Source organism: Clinocottus analis, unplaced genomic scaffold (assembly GCF_023055335.1).
Source record: "Clinocottus analis isolate CAN_PGR_092001 unplaced genomic scaffold, fCliAna1.0.p SCAF_6, whole genome shotgun sequence".
Taxonomy (NCBI): domain Eukaryota; kingdom Metazoa; phylum Chordata; class Actinopteri; order Perciformes; family Cottidae; genus Clinocottus; species Clinocottus analis.
Genome location: NW_027176218.1, coordinates 9,721,872 through 9,739,500, shown reverse-complemented (window position 1 = coordinate 9,739,500; position 17,629 = coordinate 9,721,872). Strand labels below are relative to the sequence as shown.

The 17,629-nt window shown below is 41.0% G+C and overlaps 1 protein-coding gene and 1 non-coding gene across 4 annotated transcripts in view; both read right to left on the bottom strand.

Annotated features, from left to right (window-relative positions):
• Positions 1 to 16,197, bottom strand: part of LOC137803876 (novel FERM domain containing protein) — a 53,714-nt gene extending 37,517 nt beyond the window's left edge. For all 3 annotated transcript variants that reach the window (XM_068602695.1, XM_068602698.1, XM_068602696.1), the window contains exon 1: positions 15,836 to 16,197. In XM_068602695.1, coding sequence (XP_068458796.1) covers positions 15,836 to 15,937 — 102 coding nt within the window. In that variant the 5' untranslated portion in view covers positions 15,938 to 16,197. The remainder of the gene's footprint in view (positions 1 to 15,835) is intronic.
• Positions 16,198 to 17,511: 1,314 nt separating this feature from the next.
• trnah-gug (transfer RNA histidin (anticodon GUG)) lies at positions 17,512 to 17,583 on the bottom strand. Its single transcript has one exon. It is a non-coding gene; the product is annotated as a tRNA-His (tRNA).
• Positions 17,584 to 17,629: the final 46 nt, after the last annotated feature.

The following is a 17,629-nucleotide window of genomic DNA, read 5'->3' as shown; positions in this document are numbered from 1 at the left end:
GTGTGGACATACTGAAGGATTTGTGACCGCACTTAAATAATATTATATCGTTGGTTTGGCAGTCTGCTGTGCCTTCTCCCTTTCTCTCATTGCCCCTCCTCCCCACCCACAGTGACTCATCAGGCAATAACCTTGACAAATGACCTTCAACACCCACAGTCAGCACAGCAACACTGACAAGATTTAAAAAGCACTTTAGAAATGGCCTTCATTACTTTCCATCTGTCATCTCCCCAATTATGTAGGACTTCAACATTCATAAACCTGTGATTCAGCTTTTGACAAATCCAACAGGGAGATTTGATGCAACTTGTAGGTTGGTGCACTACAGATGTACGTATCACAGCCTGACTCCATACAGTTTTAGGGGCAATGTCATGCAGTGCCTTGCTGATGAGGTTGTCAACCTGGTTTGGGTTTCACACAATAAAGGGCTGTGATATCAAGTGTGTGTATATTTAACTCAAAATAAGAAGAGTTACTGCCACTCATGAGAGAAAATAAAACCACAACAATTTGGAATGTTGGAGTTTGCAAAGAGGTAAAGTAGAGCAGTGCCATATGCCAAGCACTGTCCTGAGGGACAAATGCAAACTGCAGCATGTAAATTACTGCCAAAAGATGCCTGTGCCTCTTTGAATTGGGCCAAAGAAACATGCTTATGTTGAACACCTTATGTAATTTAGCAAAAATGCATGCTTTCTGAGCAAACTCGAAGACTATATAAGCTATCAAATAGCCAGTACTTTGGCTAATAAGAAATCCCCTTTACTTTAAAAAGGCAGAAACTGTGTGCAAAAATATTTTATCAGTGTGTAATACTGATAACTGGCTGCCCAGTTATGACAGAAAAGGAGCAGATTGCTCCAAAACAAATTGTCGTGTGGACCACAGGTGTAAATCTTGGAGGTCAATGGTGTTCAGTCATTTTAGTGCGGAGTCTCCAGCCAGTTCACATGAGTCCAGAGAGAGCGTCTTTTTCATACTTGTGCATTGCAAAACAGGGCATCACATAGATTCAAATATGATCTTATTAATAAAAAATGACATCTTCTATATCTGTAAGCCACCAAGCGTCATGTGGACCAGCATTAAGCTAGGCTGAGCCACAGAAAGATGCTAATGAACATGCATTATGGACATGTAAGTAAGAAGCGATAGATACATTTTCAGAAGTGTTGGCCAACCACATTTAACTGGAATAGATGGACTACTTGGTTTGGATGCTCCTAATTGTTAAAACATCCATGTTAACACAATCTGTATCAGATCTGACCTTCAGTGGAAAACCTGAGGTATTATCAAATATATCAGTCTCCATTGACAGAGACAGACAAAGAAGGGATTTGTGTTGTGTAGCAACTACTGTGCCATTCAATAGAGATCATAATAGACCTTTTCACAGCAGATGTTTTGACTTGTCATAGGAAAAGCACAGGTTTTACCATTTGTTGTCAATTAGGAGAGGTAGCTGGTTTTCCCCAACTACCATCTCAAGTGTGTCTTTAAAAATGTCCTCAATGTTACTCCTGGATTACGAAATTAAACGATAGGTTTATGCTATGACCACCAGTTTTAATCATTTAAAGTATGATTCATTCATTATTTGGGCTCGCCGAACAGCTTTCAATGTTCTAAAACCTCTGAGCCTCAGCCCCTGCTGCCATGGAGAAGAAGCCAGTCATAGGCACGAACCAGAGCAATAGAGGATTGACAACGTTTTGGTGGTGCAGTTGAAGACGGTGCTATATTTGTTACATTCATCCAGAAATACGAAAGTTAAAAGTGAACTGGTGTAGCATGCCGATTGTTTAGCCTCTGCTTGCTTCAAACGCTGCCTGCTACAGAATTTTATGTTCTGTGACTAAATAGTTCTGGACACAATGCATCGTGCGAGTTGTAGTTAACATCTACCAATAGGGGTTCATGGACACAGATTTGTGACTTTGACTTTTTATGATTATTCCAGGAGATTTCGATTTGTAAAATTAGAAAAATGACCGGTTGCAGTATTTACAAAAGTGGAAGAGCTCTTCATTGATGATGATTTTGTTCCATCTAGATAACAGTCAGCCCTACCAGTGAGCAAGCACGTACAATGACAGATTGAAACCAGCACACCTGGCATGGTATATAATTAATGGTATATGTTACACATGTGATTGGCAAGTTAAAATGCGCACCTTACGAAAGTTTGCTGTACGAAATTCTGCTGATCCTCAGTATGCTTTGACTCAGAGGAAACAAACGTCTCAGCAATAAATCAAATCAAGGTGATGTTTGCAGTGAATGAAGTGGGCAGTGAAGTATTGACTGTAAAGTCTGGCCAACTGTCACAGAGCAAACAAGGCCTGACAGCTGGCAGGTAATTACTCCACCATTATCAAAAGGGCACCGCCTTGGCAAAGACTCAACCTCAATTTGCCCGGACTACAGTTCAAAAGGAAGAAAGTTAAAAACTTATTAAAAGACCAGAGACAGGCAATATGCCGATTTCTTCTGAATTAGCAATAAGCAACCTTGACTTTGGTCGAGGGGACATCCGTGGTCTACATTTTGTTTCATTGATGAAAGAGGCAGTGCATTATGAATTTCTAAATAATGCAAAGTAATAGCTGAATATCACACATTCCAAAGTATCCATGAAAATGCACCATACCTATATACGCTCATCTATTTTGTAGCCCCTTGCAATTTTAATAAACAGTCTGGCTGAGGCTGATGTAATAAATACAATATAACACAGGATGTACCACATCATCTTGTGATTTCATCATAAAATGAGGACGATCAAACCTGATTGGCTATTGTTTCTTTTTTAGATGTTCCAGTGTACCGATCATGTTCTTTTCTATTGTATGACTAAAAATCAAGCTTAGAGAGTCTGATTGAGGGATGAATAGTGCACAGCTAAAGAATAATTAATATACTGACAACCATTACAACAGATTTGTGCTATAGCAAAGAATGATCTCAGCTTGATTGTACCTCCTACAGACTGCAGCACTCCTCAGCCTTGACTGCCACCACTGCATTATTACCAAGCCAGCAGCCGCAGTCACAGTCTGCTCCCACCAGAGGAGAGAGGTAATGGGATGTCCTGAAGGGCACTCTTGGGGTCTTTCCATTAAAGCTCTGTTGCCACTCTTCAGTTAGCTACCCTCATTAATTATAGAGGCATGTTAATGCCTACTGTAAAAGAGGCGTTTCAGAAAAGCCCAAAGGAGTCGGCAGTGAGAGCGGTGGTCAATGAAGATGCTCCAGCAAAAGCCGGCCATTCAGGTCTCAGGAGAGAGGGACATTTGTCACTCTGCTGAATCCCATGGAGAAGGTATAAGCAATAAAATGAATCATGTAACACATAAACCAAATGCCCAGGAATGTCCAAGCAATTCATACAAAAATGTTAGAGCATTACTTGATGCAAAATGCTTAAACCAATTGACATGTATTGAAAATAATAATAAAATAATACTATATAGAAAGGCAAGGTCTCACCCCTTTAGAGGACGGCTATGGGATTTTTATTTTGTAAAAAACTTGTGTGGTTGTAAACATCAAGATGAAAATAAGTATTGATGTCATGAATTACGCTTCTGATGTTTATCAATTAAAATAAAATGTATTTGCCCATCACTTGGTTGTTTAACTGATGTAGACATCGTGGAGCCTCTCGCTGAAGATACAATGCCGTGCTTTTTCACTTCCCTGCGAATTAAAAAGAGTTGTTGTAGAAAAAACATCAGGTCAGATAACGTGACATTCGTGCATGGATACAGCTAATTTACCTTGCTAGCTAGCTAGCGAGCCAAGGTAACGACCGTCATGCTGATGTCATACATTGTGCGGGTCGAGACGAGAGATGTAGTTCACTGAGCGGAGACTACAACTAACCTATGACCAAATGCAACTTTCTTGATTCGCTAAATGATCTTTTAAATTGAAAAAAATCTGATATGTAATTAACTATGTATTTATGGTATAAAATAAATGTGTCTCTTGCCGTTAACACACTCTTAACTAGTAAAAAGCTAAAGCTAAGTGGACAGCTTATCTCTCCAATAACATCCACATTTTGAACACATTTCTTATGTTAAATTTGTGCTGTGGAAGTGTCAAGCGTGTGTATATGTGTTTTTAATTTGCTTGTTTGATTATTGCTCTTTGTGCCTTGTTGTGATCCTTCTATTGGAGAAGACGAAATTCTAAAACTCCTTTGGCTTGAAAGGCAATAAAACTGAAGCACAATGTGAGCAACGCCATCAATCCAAGATATATCACTGAATCTTCCTTCAGTGTTTTTACGCAGGACACCGACAGATCTGATAATGATAGTCACAGAATGTGTTCATGATTCATTAGCTTTGCGTTGTGCTTGAGGCAGCATGTGGGCGGAGGTGGCTAGGCCAACTCCTCTGTAGAGTTTATTCCCTGTACCTGCACTGAGGAAGGGCTTGGGCTAAAAATAGCTAAGCTCACTACAAACTGGACCACAGCGTGATCAGCATCATCAATATAACTACAGCCCACGGGATGCCTAAATGATTTCTGTATTGATTGGATTGATCCGCACTTAATTGCATTCCAGTTAGGATAGCTCATCAGCTCAAATGCTAAATAGTTTTCCTTGTGTGATATATTTACAAACAGAAACAACTGAGTAGATGTGTGAAGGTTTTTCACTATTCTTCCATGAAACTCTAACGAAGCGGCCCCTCGCTTCTTCTACTGCGTACACAGCCAAAGAGGCCTGGGGCAAACAATCACTCTTCCCTTCCAAATGAGTTGGGAGACTGACGTGCTGCTGGGTAGCTGTGCAAACAGCGCCTCATCTCCTCAGCAGCACCTGTCTCTCACCCAGGGGACAGAGGGGAGCTCCATGAACACCATTTATTGAGAGGAAAGCACCACTGTTGAAACAATCCCCTCCAGACTGCTATTCTGCTGCCATATGGCACACCTCTGCCTGTGTACTCAGCCAAAACAAAGGCACAGAGCTGTGACCAAAGGCTGAAATTATTTCCCGAGGTCTTTGTTCAAATTCTGCAGATTTTCAGTACCACCACTACTCATATCATATGAATTGAAGTTGACAACAAATTATTGTTATCAAATATTACTGCTTGAGAGGTCATTCTAAGACATGTCTTTATTTACAGGGAATTATTATTTTTTAAGCTTCATCAATGTTGTCTTTGCTGGTTTCATTTCTGGCCATGCTAGCAGCAAGATTTCAGTGATCCCATGATTTTTCATTTAGCACCTCAAACAGGTCCAAGTTTACACATGACGCAAAAACTTGAACCAACATTCATGGTTCCCACATTATGTACCTTACGGGATGTCCTGACTTTTCATACAATGGTATCGTCTTCAGTCGGTCCAATACTTTTGGTTTATGAATTGAGAAATTCATGCTATTCCCATCAGCCTCAGCGATACTTTGGGTTTAGTGCTAATTAGCAAATGTTAGCATGCAAAATCCTCCCATATCTGCTCGCCTGCCTGTAGACTCTAAGACTTTAACCGTACACAGGATTTCGTACTTTCCTAAAGTTTTGAAAGGATTTCATGGATTCTGCCAGGTTCATGCCGTGTTTTCATAAGCTACATTCTAACAATGAACATTGTGTAAATACCATCGCTTTTGAGTATCATTCTTTTTCATATCAAACTCTTTCAAAGATGTATCTTACAGACAATGCTGGCTCAGACTACGGTCCCTCAGAACTCTCAATTTGATATTTGGTTTGGGGACGACTGAGCACAAGACAAGACACAATAGCAGCAACTCATCTCTAGTTTTACATAACAGAGAACAGGGGAGGGGAATCTGATTGCTCAGAAGATATCATGCTCTACTCAGTTAGTCATGACATAAACACCCCCAGAGACAAAATCATATGCACAACTGTTAAATCCTAAACCCATGCCACTACTTGGCCTGAAAACCCATTTTCCTCAAGACAGCAAAGCAGTTGTTCAGCACTTACACTGTTCCTAATGTGATTTCCTTGTGTTAGATGTGAGACTAGTCTCCTGTTACAATTACAAACATTATAGGGCACGAAATGGAATTTTCTGAACCAAATGAAAAGATGCCAATGATTTATTATTCACTCTGCACTAAAGTCAGTGAGGCGCATAGGCAAATGGAGAAAGAGGGTAGTGAAGAGGATAGGAGATACCAATAAAAAGCCTATCTTTTCTTTTTGTCTAATTAATATATACAGACACACAATCTGATGAACCAGGAGTCATGACAATGTTTCACTCAACTGATTTCGAGCAGCTGTTGTAGCTAAAGAATGAAGACACTGGAGGAATATATTGTGACAATTAAGGGTTATCCTGGTCATTGAAGCCGACCTGGTTGGTTGCTAGGTTGTCCAGCTAATTAACGGCTGAATAGATCTAGATAGTGGTATAGAGAAATTCATAAAAAAAACGGTATAAATTAGTATTTCTCCTTGTAGTGAAATCACCAAGAGCTAGGGCTGCAAGATCAATTTATTTGTTGTTTCTTTTCTCAATTCATAAATAACTGTTTGTTTTTTTATAAAATTATCATTACAACTTCCCTGAACCAAAGGTGACATCTACGAATTCCTTGTTTTGCCTTACCATCACAGTCAGGTAAAAAAACACAACGAGTATACAGTCATATAAGATAGAAATGCATCAAATTATCATATTTGAGATAAAATATGTAATGTTGTAAGAATGATTAGATCAGAAATTGAAGCGATCTTGTAATGCAACTGAGAGATTTGATTGCATCAGTAGCAGTATGTATGGTATAACAGCTGAACTATAAAGAATGTTTGTCAACGTACATGTCAGCAAGAACCAGGTGGAGATCTGAGATCCCTAAAGACAACAGTGCATGTAGATAACTGTCCTAAAATGTTAGAAAAGCTAACAAAAGACATTTCATTGATGTCATTGGAGAACCTGCAATCCATCAATTATATTCAAAATATGTATCATTACAAACTCAAAGGAACACTATTTTATCAGCAAACACTAATGTTACTGTTTCTGATCAACACATTTTCTGAATTGACCCAGAACCTGCAGTGGACAGCTGGCTTTGTGTCTGTGGCTTGTTGTGCATTTCTACTGGCCAGCCTCTTTGTCCCCTGCGTGTGTTTGACTATCTCCTCTCCAGAGACACTCATCTCTCCTGACTGCTGCGCTGACACACACACAAAGGAAAAGGAGACTGATTGCATGGATGAATAGCTGTAAGTGTAATCTGCAGGCCCAGGCCTACGAAGAACAACAGGAACCAAGCCTTTATTTTATTATAAGATGGAAAAAAACATTGACTGACGGATGATGTGGCATGCAAATATACTATATGCACACACAGGCATACATAATATAAGCAAACAGTGCTAATGCACACAAATAATCGCTCTCATAAAGCAGCTTAGCCTGTCATCCATCTATCTAGTGGAAACATAACTTCTCTGGAGGAAAATTATCCCAAACAGGTGCAAATTAGACTAAAATGAAAGAAACATTCACAGTGGGAATTTTCAACTCTAAATACCCCCCAAAAACAGCCCGCCTCTTACAGCACCAATACACACGGCTCTCTTCAAGCTCCCTGGCTCTTTTCCTTTTTAATTTCCATAAGCGGATTTGTTCAACCGTTTGCCATGACACACCTGAGAGACAGTGTGTATTGTCCTTTTTTGAAGAGAGATAAAAGACAGTAAAGGAGAGCAGGAGTGAGACCTTCTGAAAAAAAACAGACCTAGTACTCTAAGTGCAGCTCAAGTGGCCCTCTTCATAGTCTCCTGGCCACATCTGTAGAAGGATGACAAGATCTCGTATTTCTCTTGAAGCTCGACACTCATTTGTGAGAGTGCACTATTTCTGCAATGTTCATGATCATCCACCTTCCTCCTGGTAAACAGCATCAACCTGCCAGCTGCCATTGCTCCACAGGAGGTTATTCTTGGAGATATATAGTAGAAAATATAGAAGAGGGAAAGTGCTGTTATCCCTCCTTCATCTTATTACAATTATAATGCATCACCAAGGGTATTATCGTTGTCATTGGTTTGAGCATGCAATGGTGTTAAAACATTATAATTTGGCACTAAAGAGGTTAATGTGTGCCAGAAAACACATTATATACAAGCTGGAGATTCTTAAATCAAATTATAACATCAGCATGTTATTTTAGACGAAACGTCCTCTGTCCTCTCGAGCTGCAACGGACGGACAGGTTGTGCATTCTAAGACTCCTTCATGCAAATTCTACTGCACCAAGCTGTAACTTAAATAACCTCTCAACCGAAGGGCTTTTGCTGACATTATGCTTTTTGTTTAGTGCAACACTTTTGGGAAACTAATAGTGTGTATGTCAAATCTCAGGACACCATGCCAGAAGCTGTGCATGTGGCAACAATCATTATGTTTCTTTAAACATTGATTAAATCATAGAATTTATGTCAAGTATTTAGTCCGTTGTTGAACTTTTCATCCCTGTTTGCTTGTGTTTATATTTTATTTATACATAAATAAGTGGAAATTGACACCATACGATGGTTAAGTGCTGTTTATATAAGGATGAAATAAGCTGTTCCCAAACAGTAATTATTCTATACTACTGAGCATGAAGCCTGTAAGACCTGACAGCTCTTCATTTGAGGAACTGTTTACCTGTTACTAAATACATTATGTGTGACATTTTTCAGCTAACACAAAGTCATCATTCCAGTCAAATTAATTCACTGTAAGCAATACCTCAATCTGCTGACGATAAGTCCTATGGGATCCATTAAACAAGGTGCCTTATGGAAATCAACCGAACTATAGATCCAATTTATATGAACACAGTCAGCCTTGGAATAAGCCTTGGTGTGAGCATGTACAATGGCAGGGCTGGATGACTGAAAGACACTCGTCACTACGCCCGTAAAAGCACTATGCCCGTAAAAGCATTTTGTCACATACTTACGATCACATTGAATCTTTTTCTTGAAGAGCATTGGGCACACTAAAAACATCACAGTGCCAAGATCCCACAGAGCACGTTGAGTGTAATGAAACTGCCAAGGAGACAAATAAGACACGAGACACCGAGGCATGCACGGAGGAAAAGAGAGATGGAAGAAGGAGGGGAGGGACGGCAATTATGAGCTCAAAAAACCCTGCAGTGAGGCTGTGTGCAGCAGAAGCACAAGCCTGTATGAAGAGAGAGAGGTGACCCGTAGAGCAGTTGAGGGCGGGATGAAAGAGAGAAATAGCAGGAGGACAAAAGGGAGAGAGAGAGGAGAAATATGTCTTATAAACACTGCTCATTTTTTCTCTTGAAAAACGCTCCCTTGTAGGACATCAAACTTAAATGAAACAATAAAGGCTGAACTGGGAGTTGAAGATTAAATTAACCTCTGTAACCAGTAAGTCAGAAAGGTACTGATGGGGGGCCCCAGTACTTCTCTGTGGCACTTTTCTGGCCAACAGAAAAGTGCCACGGCCGCCAGACTGCATCTGATTTCAGCTCAGCACCTGTCCTGAGAGCTGATGACACCCACATTATTTTCAATTTCCATCACAAAGCAACTTTTGTGTTGGAGTGCGCGACCAAGATTCATTCATAAGTAGCGACATTGTCGGACTGAAAGAGAACCAAGGATACGCATGCTCTGTGATGATAATAGAATACGGAATTGCATGCAAATCACTTAATTTTCTGCCTGCTGTTGTGCAATATTGTCAACAAAAGTGCTGTTCTGCTGTTTTTCACAGTGAGTGTGGTAGTACGAGCGTATGCCTGTGTTTCCTCATTAGTCTGCAGAAGCACAGGGCCTTGAAGTACAAAGCAAGACAATGGCTGTATTCTCTTATACAGTGGAGCACCCTCTGGCCCAAAGACAAACTGGACCAGAACGATGAGTACCAAAAAGAAAAGTCTGACTTTGGATAGCACCGCAGTGACATGGGTCTATTAAAACTTAGGTGTACAGGTCAGTAACACAGGAGCAAAACTATAGCAATCAAGTCAAATAGTGAATGGTAAACAATCAGAACAATTTTCCGTTTTAAATTGTAAAGCTGCTAACTTTTTTATAGAACAATCTTCTCAAACAACAGATATAGATATATCACAACTGATGTAAAATGATGTACACGGCTCTTGTGTTGTCCTGCTACACCTAATGCTGAGCCCAATATAACATTGCAATTAAAATTCAGTTGGATACCAAATTGTGCATACAGATTTTTGAGGTCAGCTTTTGAAGACAGCTCTTATCTGATTAACTCTCTGGCTTGAGGTGGTGCGTCACTCCTGTGCATCATAGCTGCAGGCTACAAACACCCTTTGTTATCTGTAATTAATCAAAGCGACACTGTTTTCCCCCATTTAAATGAGTTAAGCTTTCCATTGCTCTACCTTTCGCAATCCCCACCAAGAGTTGCACTGCACCATGTTAACTCATTTATAAGGCCAATGAAGTATGTAAATATTACCAACAAGCTGTGCAATTTGTTTGCATTGCTATATCTGCATGCTATCTCCTGTTTAAGTTAACCTTGGTCTGATAGGGGAGCTGGATCATCAACACTGCTCTGTTCTTGTCCACTTCTCTTATTAGTAGACAACTCACCACAGAATGTATTGCTGTGGAAGGACGGTCTAATATTCATGCTTCCAGGTGGAGCATAACCTCAGGGCCCTCTGCATTTCTCTCTGTCACACAATACATCCTGGACAACACAATGGAGGGCTCAGCAGACTGCCACCAACACACTGACAGACTGCCTGCTCTCAATCCAGCCCACACACACATACGTACACACGCACGCACACACACACACACACACACACACACACACACACACACGCACACACACACACACACACACACACACACACACACACACACAAAGAGACTCTGGGGGATATGAGAGGACCATTTGGTGAAACAAACCCAAACAAGCTCTGCAACCACATTCAGTGGCTCTCTACTAGTGGTAGAGCAGGGTCATCCTTCAATAAGAGGATCGGCGGTTCAGCTACACTCGTCCATATCGATGTGTCTATGGGCAAGACACTTAACCCCAAATTGCTCCCAAAAGCTGTGCTTAAGGTTTTATAAATATGAATGAATGGTTAGTTGGGGTACTGATGGCCCCTTGCATGGTAGAGTGCTGTTAGTGTATGAATGGGTGTGAATGGGTGAATTATGACATGTAGTGTTAAATCGCTTTGAGTGGTCGAATGATTAGAAAAGCGCTGTACAGTCCATTTCCCATCAAGCATCTTACTTTGATGCAGTGCAACACATTGAGAAAAGTGTTTATGTGTGTGAGCTTTTAATTAGCGCATAGTCAAAGATACATCTCATCTTCAGCTAAGCTCTTTCATTAATCCCAGGAAGCTAATGCAGGTCAGGCAATGTTTAAGTTCCCAGTAATACCCGCTGAAGTATCAGAGCTGTGTGTGAGATAGCAATGACACACAAGGCTGAAGATCAAGGACCACATTGAAAGGCAGCAAAAGAGCACCAGCTCTTTGCAACCTTGACACGATGCACCAGCCCTTTTATTATAAAGAGACGTGACTGATAAAGTATAACTGGCAAGTGGCTGCTCCCACATGTCAAATCCCCACGAGAAAGATTGGAGGGAGCTGCAAGGGGTTGTCCTGCCCTGCTCTACTGTAGTGATGTGATGCTTAATCGCAACCAACCATGCGCCACAGGTTCAGCCAATCGTGATGCCGGCGCGCAGTGATGCTGGTAAACACAAGTGACGTTCTCCGGAGGTTACTCCTCATGAAACATTCAGACGTAGCACACATTTTAATCATTCATATAAAGCATTGCAACAGTGTGTCAGCCTCGGTGAGCGCTGAACAGACACACACACCTGTGTGCACACAGACGCACACAGAAGTATGCAGACTTCCAACCCTGGATGACTTTTGACTTTCGGGTGCGAAACACTTCTGAAGGTCCTGAAAGTGTAAAGTCAGCAAAGACCTGCAGTGTCTCGGGATCTCTGTAGTGTCACATGTACTCTGCAGCTAAAACTGTTATAAACAGCTTTGCTCTGAGCTGGCGGCATTCACGATGAAGACCTTGAGTAAAGAATATGTGGAATGAAAAATACTGAAATACAAAACACAAACAAATCAATGTAAACAAAAACAGTGAAAATCAACGCGTATAAAGCTGGGTAGTGAACCATAATAGGTTTTTGTAGGGACTGAAATGTGCCTCTAGCTCAGAGTATCAACAACTATCCAGAGGTACCAACATCTGTCATAAAAAGCATGCTCAAATTTGCTGTTTTGTTATTATGGTTATTCTTTGATCACATAATGATTTAAGTCATAATTTTGCCAACCTTTTAATGTTTGCATATGATAACTTTGGTTTGCTTGTTACAAAATAAAAATAACTTGTACCTTTTAAAGTATGAGGTAAAAAGTATAAATTTGTCATGTTTTATAGGAGATGTTTTTCAGGTGCCACAGCAGGAAAAGCACAGGTTACAAAAAGGATGATGGATGGCTCGTTATATTGAAGAGTCCCAGAACGCCATGACGGTGAGCCAGCATGTACAATATCAGCTTATCTCTGATGATAATGACATCACAGGAGGTAAAAGACTGAAAGTGTGTCAGGGGATCAGTAGGACAGTCCCAAGAAGACCGTCCTGGTTGGTGTGAGCACGGCATCAGTCGCAAACACCACCACTGCCCTTCAACGGCATTCAAGAAACAAATTAACTTCCTGTGATCGCCAACGGCCGAGTCTTTGTCAGGGTGCTTTGGAGGGGGAATCCTGACCAGTGAGTGATCTCACATTTTGTTAGTGTAACTGTGGAGTCACCGGAGCAACAACTGAGACCCTGGCCCCATACAGGCTCCCTCCCATCCCCCGGCAGTCTCCTCAACAAGATGTCAGCAGACCTCAGGAGAACTTGTTCAGCTGCTTGTGAGAGGGTCGAAAATCTCACACCAGCTCTTAATCATTTTGGTACATACTTCAGAACACACACACTTTTTTTTCTTCATTTTTCATTCTGGGTGGATTCGGGACCTGAAAGCAGGTGGTTGTGGATTCTTCCAACAAAACAGGGGAAATCACAGGTTTCTCATGTGTAGGCTATCACCTCTACAGCTAAAAAGGAGTGGGTCATTTCCCTGTGCTGACAGACATTCAAAGAATCTGTAATTAATTAGAAGCACAATGACAAAACACTTCAAGTTTTTCGTAATGTGTGACAGATAGTGAAGGAGAAAATAAGTGTAAAGTATGCAAAACGCTTTTTTTAGTCTTTAGTGTTTTACTCTTTCAGAGATAAACAACCACTGTTTCCCTGTCAGTTAAGACATGTCTTCCTTTACTCTCTTTAAGTCTTCTCTCCCCACAAAAATCTCACAATACTGTTTAACGTTTACTGTGACAACAGACACCTTAAGAATTAAGATTCAGAAGAAATAGTAGCACAAACTGTGAGCCAGAACTTTTAAAGCTAACAGGATTCAAAAAAACTGCATTTAGATATCATCAATATTTCATCAAACACGACGCAATTTGAATAGTGTTTGAGTTATGCTTTAGTTCAGACCCACAAACAAATACGAGTGTATGCTGTAATCACAGCAAGTTGTCTTTGATTAACCATATAATATTTTCTTTACATGTAATTTACGAGTGACACCGCTGAAGTCTGATGCTCTGCTGCTACATTGCATTAAAATCAGAGCAGAAGAGGCCTGAGGGCAACAGAGGAATTCAAGCACTTCCATCAATGTGGGACTGGGTAAGAGCTAAATCTACAGGTCTGTGTTATGATGAGTGCTCACTTTTTCCTCCTCTAAACATAGTGGAAAGATCCATAATTCATTAAAGCAAAACTTGATGCATTACAGCTTTAAAGACGGACACATTTTCTGCCCTCTTATTGAAAGCTCTCAATGCTCAGCTGCGGTGCATGCATAGTGTGTGCTCCTCGTTTCTGCTGAAGGGGGCTTTATAAACACCATGGGGACGTTCCCGTCATTGAGGAAGGTGACACTTGATTCAATGTCAGAGAACGGAAGGAGGCTAACATAAGTCAGGGGCAAATCTGAATTTGGAGCTATAAAACAGTTAAGGGAAACGATCAGCGTGTAATGGAAACAGGTCTAGTGGGAATAAATCCTCGGCCACTGAAAACAGGGTAGGAAGGTGAAAAGGAGAAAGAGGAAGAGACAGAAACACATAGAGGGGAGATTACAAGGAACTGAGAATATATGACCTAGTTATGCCTCTTACTTTGCATTCCTTAGTCAAGGTATCTTGGGTAATTAATTGTTCCAGCAGACCAGAAGCTTGGAAAAGCAAAGTTTGAACTAAATGAGCACTACACTCTAGCAGCGTGGTTAGTCAGGTGCATCAGCCCGCTCCCTCCCACAGTCAAATTAGCCAGAAAGATAGGATGCCAGACAGTCATAGCAGAGCCGGTGCACATTCTCCTCTTTCACTCCCCATCTTCCAGCCTGCTGACGTCAGCCACCTAGACCACACGACTCTGCTGCAAACAGCACACCTGCTGGTTTCACAGTCCATCTGGCCCAGCTCCATCTCTCGCTCGGCTTCCCAAGCAGAAACGCAGATCTGTTTACAACTTAGGCACACAGTCACCATCCTACAATATGGCAGTATCTATTTCATGCTTGCTCCTGGGAGAAAAAGGGGGCGATTGGTGCTGATAATAGATATCAAAGTAGCAAGAATCATGCATGTCTTATTAATGTTTAATTGATTTACATTACAGGTTAAATGTTCCCTTGCTATGTTGTGGAGCAGATTTAATGAGTCTACGTGTTGCTGACTAGAGTCGGAGAATCCTCTAAGGATTTTCTTACACAGCTTAACTACAAATACACAACATCCACAAAGGGAACAATTTTGTGCTGTCATTGATGTGACAGGCCCTCTCACCTACTTTTTTTAATAAAATCGGCATGAACATAACACTGCACAATCCTCAAAGCAGTGCTTGTAGTGGTGAGACAAAAGGCATATCTCTATATCAGGACCTGGTTCTGTTTCCCTCTTTTCAAGCAATATTCGTCAGCTGACAATACCAATTGTTGGTTTTCGACTGTGTCCACTCAGTGTATTAAATTACCGGTTTCAAAAAAGAAAATGTCATAGTATGGCACATATGAATAACGTGGTCACTACATAACAACATCCAGTCTTGCACCAACACCACATGCTTTAGTTACGCTTCTTCCAGTGTACATCTGAAAGGGCCACATAATGTAACTTATAGGCAGGTTCTCCAGAGCAGCAACGGGATCTGTTATGTGCATTATTGATGCCAGTTGCTCAAGGGAAACTGCATGAGCAACACGATCAAATTATTGTAATTAATATAAACAAGCAGTAATCCAACAAGCAACAAGGAGAGAGACAAACTGACACATGAGATAAACAATCCTGTCAAAACGCCCTTTCTGTGGTGCATTTTAGAGTACAGTGTCAACCTGAGCTTGAGGGAACTGCCATGTCTGTCCTACAAAGCTCACTGAAAGCCTGCCACTAAATTCACTGTTGAACTCTGGAAATAGTGGGTCACATGCAGGAAGTAAGGAATCAATCAGCCTTGTGTTATTTGAAATTATGTTTAAAAAAATAACTCTATACTATCCTATTCAGGGTCTATATTGTCTCTCTTGGCATACACCAGCAGCGGGACATGCAGGCACTTGCACGTCCCCTCTGCTCAGACACTCGCTTTTGTGCCTGCCAGCTCGGACACGATTGCATCGCTATTCAGAGCTCTGCGGGGTGGTCGACAGGTGACTAACCTGAATGGTGCACGTATATTCCGAATCGTCCAGCAGCCTGACGGTGCAGCTGTATTCCCGCTCAAGATTCCTGATGCTGCCACTCATGAATCGGCTCAACATCTTCTCAGAGAATCGCTGCTCTGCGTCTAGGACCAGAACAATAAACTCAACACCAGCGTGCCAGTGAATGTCACATTGACCACAATCCCCGGTCCCCTAAACTGCCCGCAGCCATGGATTCAGCCGCCGAGGCGTGCACCATTGTTGTCCCGTTAAGTTTCCGTGCAGCGGGCCCGTGGTAAGAGCAGAATCCAAGGATGCCCGCATCCAGATCCAGAGGCAGCTCAGCCCCGTTGTGTGTCTGTGGTGAAGCCGAGGATTATCTCTCACCATTCACTGCTGCCACTTGAGCAAGCGGGCGGGTCCCAACGAGAACTGACGTCAAAGTGAACCAACGGGAGAGTGTGGCGTTTACACCGCAATGTGTCTTGACACACAGCTATAGCTCAAGTAGATTTAAAAAAATATCTTCTGGTTGTAAAATATAAAGTAAATAAAGGGTGATTTTTACTTATACTGCAAAACTGGTGTGCGTTGCAGTGCATTACCTAATTTTAATATGACGCTGTGATGATAAAAAATAAAATAATGCGTTCCTTCAGAATACCCAGGCAACTTTTTAGCTGAGATATTTTTGTGAATTATCGTTCATGAATTAAGCTAAGCCTAAATCATACAATGGATCAAATACAATACCCCTTTGTTATTTTGCGAGGAGGTCCAAACAATATCTGAATTGAAATATCTCTCGCAGTTACCGCTAGGATTGATTAACTGGCTTTTAACGAAAATCATGCAAGACGAACTGGCCTAAATGCATTGGCCACGGTTTGTTTAATTATAGTTTTGTTAACGTAGACAAGGAATCCTGGAAAGGGGCAAGGCATTATTTATCATACCTCTTCCTAGATCGTATTGGGTGAATATTGAATGTATTCTACTGTCACCTGTCGGCCAGTCATCGTTAGTGCGTTTTAAGCAGCCATCACATCAGTGGCGTAGTTTTGAGAATGACTGGGGTCTCTGAGGTGGAGGATCTCCAAATTTAAAGTCGGTTTATTTTTACTATTTTATATTTTTAAATTTACGAATGAGTGAATGTCCACTCACTTATTGTAGTTACGTAAAGCTAACTGCTATACGACTTTATAATAAATCACCTCCGGCCAGATCCTCCTTCAATAGAATCAACATCTATAACCCCAGCACTGCTTTTGTCGTTTAGTTAGTCACTGTACTTATATTTCAGTGTATAGACTTTACATACACTTCATATACACTTTTCACTTTGTGCACTTTCTTTATTATTTACTTTTCTTAAATTCATTACGCTATACTAATGTATTGTATTGTGTATATATATATTGAGTATTTTTTATACGTAATATTTTTGTGTCTCGTATTTGAATTTGCTTGTTGCTGCCACAAAAGATTTTCCCTTAGGGATGAATAAAGTATACATCTACACATCTAACTATATCTAAATTGACCAAATCATTATCACAATTAAACCGTGCTCTTCATGGCAATCCAATGTGTTTATTCCAGCATACCGCGTTAAAAAAAAAAAAATAAAAGCATGTGTCAGAGTTTGTAATAGTGAAAATGTACCCGACGTAGTTAGGATTTCATGTTGCCGTGACCCGGATTCGAACCGGGGTTGCTGCGGCCACAACGCAGAGTACTAACCACTATACGATCACGGCGAGCTACCGGGGACTGGTGCTGCTGGCAGTCAATTTGTTTCTATCA